At 46.3% G+C, this 7886-nt stretch overlaps 1 protein-coding gene across 2 annotated transcripts in view; it reads left to right on the top strand.

Moving 5' to 3' along the window:
• LOC139366526 (neuroligin-3-like) overlaps window positions 1–7886 on the top strand; it is a 298176-nt gene that overhangs the window by 252824 nt on the left and 37466 nt on the right. For both annotated transcript variants that reach the window (XM_071104129.1, XM_071104128.1), the window contains 2 exons: window positions 2410–2675; window positions 2831–3354. In XM_071104129.1, coding sequence (XP_070960230.1) covers window positions 2410–2675; window positions 2831–3354 — 790 coding nt within the window. The remainder of the gene's footprint in view (window positions 1–2409; window positions 2676–2830; window positions 3355–7886) is intronic.

Raw genomic sequence — 7886 nt, 5'->3', positions numbered from 1 at the left:
TGAAATAAATCCTTCTCTCTACTATTATTCTGACATTTCACATTCTTCAAATAAAGTGGTGATGTCACGACAGATTTCCTTCTCTTCCTCTGAAGAAGAGGATCGGACCAAGATGCAGCTTGGCCATGTTATTTAATAAGAAAACTCAACATGAACACAAGTACAAAAGAACAAAGTGAACTGGCAACGAAACAGTCCCGTGTGGCACAGACACAGGAAACAATCACCCACAAAATACCCAAAGAACATGGCTGCCTAAATATGGTTCCCAATCAGAGACAATGATAAACACCTGCCTCTAATTGAGAACCAATCTAGGCAACCATAGACTTACAAAACACCGAGACCAGAAACACCCCATAAACATTCAAAACCCCAGACCAGACAAAACACACACACACACACACACACACACACACGCAAACACTCTCACACACACACACACACACACACACACACACACACACACACACACACACACACACACACACACTTATTTCTGTCATCTCGGTCTGTCATCTCGGTCTGTCTGTCTGTCTGTCTGTCTGTCTGTCTGTCTGTCTGTCCTCTCGTTACTACACATATGACACTGAGATGTTTTATCTATCTGTGTTGGGTCGACAGGAAGGATTCATGAGCTCATTATCTGTCTATATGTTTCCGTATAGGTGCCACTTCTGTATGTACAGTGCCTTGCGAAAGTATTCGGCCCCCTTGAACTTTGCGACCTTTTGCCACATTTCAGGCTTCAAACATAAAGATATAAAACTGTATTTTTTTGTGAAGAATCAACAACAAGTGGGACACAATCATGAAGTGGAACGACATTTATTGGATATTTCAAACTCTTTTAACAAATCAAAAACTGAAAAATTGGGCGTGCAAAATTATTCAGCCCCCTTAAGTTAATACTTTGTAGCGCCACCTTTTGCTGCGATTACAGCTGTAAGTCGCTTGGGGTATGTCTCTATCAGTTTTGCACATCGAGAGACTGACATTTTTTCCCATTCCTCCTTGCAAAACAGCTCGAGCTCAGTGAGGTTGGATGGAGAGCATTTGTGAACAGCAGTTTTCAGTTCTTTCGACAGATTCTCGATTGGATTCAGGTCTGGACTTTGACTTGGCCATTCTAACACCTGGATATGTTTATTTTTGAACCATTCCATTGTGGATTTTGCTTTATGTTTTGGATCATTGTCTTGTTGGAAGAAAAATCTCCGTCCCAGTCTCAGGTCTTTTGCAGACTCCATCAGGTTTTCTTCCAGAATGGTCCTGTATTTGGCTCCATCCATCTTCCCATCAATTTTAACCATCTTCCCTGTCCCTGCTGAAGAAAAGCAGGCCCAAACCATGATGCTGCCACCACCATGTTTGACAGTGGGGATGGTGTGTTCAGCTGTGTTGCTTTTATGCCAAACATAACGTTTTGCATTGTTGCCAAAAAGTTCAATTTTGGTTTCATCTGACCAGAGCACCTTCTTCCACATGTTTGGTGTGTCTCCCAGGTGGCTTGTGGCAAACTTTAAACAACACTTTTTATGGATAACTTTAAGAAATGGCTTTCTTCTTGCCACACTTCCATAAAGGCCAGATTTGTGCAATATACGACGGATTGTTGTCCTATGGACAGAGTCTCCCATCTCAGCTGTAGATCTCTGCAGTTCATCCAGAGTGATCATGGGCCTCTTGGCTGCATCTCTGATCAGTCTTCTCCTTGTATGAGCTGAAAGTTTAGAGGGACGGCCAGGTCTTGGTAGATTTGCAGTGGTCTGATACCCCTTCCATTTCAATATTATCGCTTGCACAGTGCTCCTTGGGATGTTTAAAGCTTGGGAAATCTTTTTGTATCCAAATCCGGCTTTAAACTTCTTCACAACAGTATCTCGGACCTGCCTGGTGTGTTCCTTGTTCTTCATTATGCTCTATGCACTTTTAACGGACCTCTGAGACTATCACAGTGCAGGTGCATTTATACGGAGACTTGATTACACACAGGTGGATTGTATTTATCATCATTAGTCATTTAGGTCAACATTGGATCATTCAGAGATCCTCACTGAACTTCTGGAGAGAGTTTGCTGCACTGAAAGTAAAGGGGCTGAATAATTTTGCACGCCCAATTTTTCAGTTATTGATTTGTTAAAAAAGTTTGAAATATCCAATAAATGTCGTTCCACTTCATGATTGTGTCCCACTTGTTGTTGATTCTTCACAAAAAAATACAGTTTTATATCTTTATGTTTGAAGCCTGAAATGTGGCAAAAGGTCGCAAAGTTCAAGGGGGCCGAATACTTTCGCAAGGCACTGTATTCTGTATGTCTCCAGCTCCATTCTTCTCCAGTTTCTTTCATAGCGTACAGAGAACATAACCACTGCTCTCTCTCTCTCTCTCTGTCATCCTCTCTCCAGGTCTGTTCCACCGTGCCATCATCCAGAGTGGCTCTGCCCTGTCCAGCTGGGCGGTCAACTACCAGCCTGTGAAATACACCCGTATGCTGTCTGAGAAGGTGGGCTGCAACGTTCTGGATACCCTGGACATGGTGGACTGTCTGAGGAAGAAGAGTGCCAGGGAGCTGGTTGAGCAGGACATCCAGCCAGCACGGTACCATGTGGCCTTCGGACCGGTTATAGACGGAGACGTCATACCTGATGATCCAGAGATCCTCATGGAGCAGGTGGGAGACCGCTGGGATAGTTTTATTCGTTTTGTTTGTTTCTTATTTGACTTTGTTTATGAAATAACATACACACACAAACATGCCCATAATGGTAATTAAGTCAACAGTCAAAGAAAATAATGCATTTTCAAAACGTGGTTATTTCCACACAGGGAGAGTTCCTGAATTATGACATCATGCTGGGAATCAACCAGGGGGAGGGGCTTCGCTTTGTTGACAACGTAGTCGACTCAGAGGACGGCATCTCCGGCAACGACTTTGACTTCTCAGTGTCGGACTTCGTTGACAGTCTCTATGGTTACCCAGAAGGCAAAGACACTCTGAGAGAAACCATCAAGTTCATGTACACAGACTGGGCGGACCGCGAAAACCCAGAGACACGACGTAAGACGCTGGTCGCCCTGTTCACCGACCACCAGTGGGTGGAGCCGTCGGTGGTGACTGCGGACCTCCACGCCCGTTACGGCTCGCCAACGTACTTCTACGCCTTCTACCACCACTGCCAGAGTCTGATGAAGCCGGCCTGGTCGGACGCAGCCCACGGGGACGAGGTTCCCTACGTGTTCGGGATCCCCATGATCGGACCTACAGACCTGTTCCCCTGTAACTTCTCCAAGAACGACATCATGCTCAGCGCCGTGGTGATGACATACTGGACCAACTTCGCCAAGACCGGGTAAAGTTGTCCTGCTTTAGTACTTTGACATCTTAACCTACGGGGTCTGGACTGCTTCTGGTTTTCTGTTCTACTTGATAATTAATGGCATCTACCTGGTGTCCCAGGTCTAAATCAGTCCCTGATTAGAGGGGAATCATCCACCTGGTGTCCCAGGTCTAAATCAGTCCCTGATTAGAGGGGAATCATCCACCTGGTGTCCCAGGTCTAAATAAGTCCCTGAATAGAGGGGAATCATCCACCTGGTGTCCCATGTCTAAATCAGTCCCTGATTAGAGGGGAATCATCCACCTGGTGTCTCGGGTCTAAATCAGTCCCTGATTAGAGGGGAATCATCCACCTGGTGTCCCAGGTCTAAATCAGTGCCTGACTAGAGGGGAATCATCCACCTGGTGTCCCTGGTCTAAATCAGTCCCTGATTAGAGGAGAATCATCCACCTGGTGTCCCAGGTCTAAATCAGTCCCTGAACAGAGGGGAATCATCCACCTGGTGTTCCAGGTCTAAATCAGTCCCTGATTAGAGGGGAATCATCCACCTGGTGTCCCAGGTCTAAATCAGTCCCTGAATAGAGGGGAATCATCCACCTGGTGTCCCATGTCTAAATCAGTCCCTGATTAGAGGGGAATCATACACCTGGTGTCCCAGGTCTAAATCAGTCCCTGAACAGAGGGGAAGAATATAAAAAGAAGCGGAACTAGTTTGAGATCAGATTAGAAATAGAGGGTTCTATATAATCAACAAACTTCTGCCTCTGTTCAGTATTATGTCTCACTGACTCTATCAGAGTCGTTAATATGGCCACCATGTAGGAGGTGCCGCTGAAGGAGGTAGAACGAGGGTAGGTGTTATTCAACAGAGACGTGTTTGGCAGGGCCAGGCTGGATCTCCCACTAGACAGCTGACAAGCTGAAGATTGAATGTACAATGTGTGTGTGTGTCTTTCAGTGTGAGAACCTACCTCCCTGTCAGGGATGTCTGGGGTGTCTGGGATGTCTGGGATGTCTGGGATGTCTGGGATGTCTGGGATGTCTGGGATGTCTGGGGTGTCTAGGGTGTCTAGGGTGTCTGGGATGTCTGGGATGTCTGGGATGTCTGGGGTGTCTGGGATGTCTGGGGTGTCTGGGGTGTCTGTGATGTCTGGGGTATCTGGGATGTCTGGGGTGTCTGGGATGTCTGGGGTATCTGGGATGTCTGGGATGTCTGGGATGTCTGGGATGTCTGGGATGTCTGGGGTATCTGGGGTGTCTGGGGTGTCTGGGGTGTCTATGTGTTACGCACGCCTCTATGAAGAGGGAACGCAACACCCTGCTATAACTAAACTCTCTGTGAAGTGAAAAAGGTATGGACTGTAGGTGCGAGTAAGGATGACAACAGGCAGAATGTGGTACCGTTTTACAAGGACTTTATTCCTTTACACGGTAATATGGGGAAAAGGGGCTGGACGGAACCAAAGCAAAGAAAGTAAATCTCAAAGCCCCCCCCTCTCCTATCTTACCTGCCTAACCACTTTTACCTAATTTAGCACCACATGGTGCCCTAACCAAAATACAGGGGGTGGTCCGCCCAGGTCTTACCTAGTGTGCCTAGACAGTGAATATTCTACGGGTATATGTATGCCCGCGGGCCTCTTGCCTAAGCACTCCCAAGGTGCCTTCCCCTTCCCCCCTGGGAACAAATGAAACAGAATATTAAACAATTTCACAAACAAACTAAGAAACAAAGGACATCAACTAAGCTCTACCTGAGCAACAAACTCACAGAACATACCACTTCCCAGCAATGAACTCTCAGCAAAATCAACCTCCAGCAAAAATCTCTCTATCACAATCAATCGCTCTGCAATGACCTCCAGCAAAAATCTCTATCACAATCAATCGCTCTGCAATGACCTCAGCAAATCTCTCTAGCAAAATCTCTCAGCAATCCCTACCTCCAAAATCTCTCTCCTGAACAGAACACTGGCTTTTATATAGCTTCTGAATGAATGTGTAACTGGAGACAGCTGTGTCTTGACGAGAGGGCGGGGTCAGCTCTCCAATTAGCCCTGGAGTCGACCAACCAGCTGCTTGAGGGATTTCAGGAAGCCATTTCCTGAAATAAAACACATGCAAATACACAAACTACAACACATAAACTGGGGAACGTAACACGCCCACCACAAAAATTGCAAACCTAGTTTTGCAATAACAAAAGCCAACGCATCCCCAGTTAGTAAACCCGTGATAGAGCGTCAGCAACCACATTCGTCGAGCCCTTCACATAAGCGATCTGTACATTATATCCTTGTACAATCAGAGCCCACCGCATAAGGCGGCGGTTCTGGTTGTACATTTGTTTCAAAAACACCAATGGATTATGGTCCGTGAAGACCATAACAGGCAAAGCACTGGAGCCCACATATACCTCAAAGAACTGTAAAGCAAGCAATAAAGCCAGCGTCTCTTGTTCAATTCTAGAGTATCTTGACTGACACGAAGTGAACTTACGGGAGAAGAAACTGACGGGCCGATCCACTCCGTCTTCATCTTCCTGTAAGAGAACCGCTCCCACCCCCACTATACTAGCATCTACCTCCAACTTAAAAGGTTTGTCAAAGTTGGGGGCGGCAAGCACTGGGGCACTACAAAGTAGCGCTTCAGCGGACTCAAAAGCATAGTTACAGTCCTTGGACCACTTGAATGGTACCTTGGGACTAAGCAGAGATGAAAGGGGAGCTACTACCGTCGAGAAATTCTTACAGAAGGTACGATAGTACCCTACCATCCCCAGGAATCTGCGCAACTGGCGGCGAGTAGTGGGAGCAGGAAAAGCAACAATTGCTTCCACTTTGCCAGTTACTGGGCGCACTTGACCTCGTCCCACTCGTTTACCTAAGTAAGTCACTGTAGCCTTCCCAAACTCACACTTGGCCAGATTGAGGGTTAAAGAAGCCTTCTCCAACCGCTGAAACACACTTTTCAAAGTGGAGAGATGATCAGACCAAGTAGACGAATGAATCACCACATCGTCAAGGTAAGCAGTACAATTTGGCACATCTGCAAACACAATATTAACTAGCCGCTGAAAAGTAGCAGGTGCATTACACATGCCAAAGGGCATCACAGTGTATTGTACGAAGTTATCTGGCGTAACAAAAGCCGATATGTCAGAAGCTCGAGAGGTCAGAGGCACCTGCCAATAACCTTTTAGCAAATCTAACTTACTAACGTAAGCAGCAGAGCCAATTCTATCAATACAGTCATCTAAACGAGGTAGAGGAAAAGAATCAGACTTTGTAACTGCATTTACGCGACGATAGTCCGTACATAAGCGGGACGCACCGTCAGGCTTAGGAACAAGAATACATGGGGAACTCCAGGAGCTGTTACTGGGTTTTGCCATGTCATTCTGTAATAAATAAGCTACCTCCCTTTTCATTACCTCCCTTTTCTTAGCATTAACCCGGTACGGATGCTGACGTATAGGAACAGCGTTCCCCACATCCACGTCATGTTCCAAGATGGATGTGTGACTTGGAATGTCCTGAAACACACTGAGAAAACTGTTTATCAATAGGATAAGATCCTTAGTTTGATCGCTATCCAAATGTTCCATTTGAGAGGGTAACTTCTTCAGCATCTCTGAATTACATAGGCGTTCACCTTGCTGTAACGTATGGCGTAACTCCAACCCGTCCTCCTTATCCTCATCTAGGTCCCAGCCAGGCTTCAGCACCACCGCAGCCACACTGGAGACGGCGGGCTGGACCGGCTTACTTGAGGAGCTGTCGGGAGAATCGCGCACATAATACGTTTTCAGCATGTTAACATGACACACACGGGAAGAACGCCTTCGATCTGGTGTCTTTATCACATAATTGGTGTCATTGAGTTTATTTTCCACCAGATATGGTCCAGAAAAACGTGCTGACAGAGATGAGCCAGGGATTGGCAACAAAACTAAAACTTGATCCCCTGGTGCAAATGAACGGCCAACAGCCTTTTTGTCATAATGCAACTTCATGCGTTTTTGAGACGAGGAGAGAGACTTTTGGGCTAACGCACATGCGGTGTGCAGTCTCTCCCGCATCTTACTGACATATTCCAACACATTTTTAGGGGCGCTACTGGGTGTAGGAGATAAGATATGCTCCTTCAAAACTATAAGCGGACACCGTGGGGTGTGTCCAAACACCAGGTCAGCAGGGCTGAACCCTAAGGACTCTTGTATCGTTTCCCTTATGGCAAATAGGACAAAGGGCACCCCCTCATCCCAATCAGTACTGGTATCCATACAATACTTGCGTAGCATTGTCTTCAGCGTCTGATGCCAGCGTTCTAGAGCCCCTTGACTCTCTGGATGATACGGACTAGAGACCTGATGGGAAATACACAATGTCTTTAACACATTTGAAAACAGTTTAGACATGAAGTTGGATCCCTGATCAGTTTGGATTACTTTAGGGAGTCCAAACGTAGAGAAGAACTTCACTAGTGCCTTCACCACAGTCTTAGCCGTTATAGTACGGAGAGGAATAGCCTCTGGGTATCGA

The sequence above is a fragment of the Oncorhynchus clarkii genome, chromosome 14 (assembly GCF_045791955.1).
Source record: "Oncorhynchus clarkii lewisi isolate Uvic-CL-2024 chromosome 14, UVic_Ocla_1.0, whole genome shotgun sequence".
Classification (NCBI taxonomy): domain Eukaryota; kingdom Metazoa; phylum Chordata; class Actinopteri; order Salmoniformes; family Salmonidae; genus Oncorhynchus; species Oncorhynchus clarkii.
Note: the sequence above shows the minus strand (reverse complement) of the source record. Positions and strands in the feature narration are given on the sequence as shown.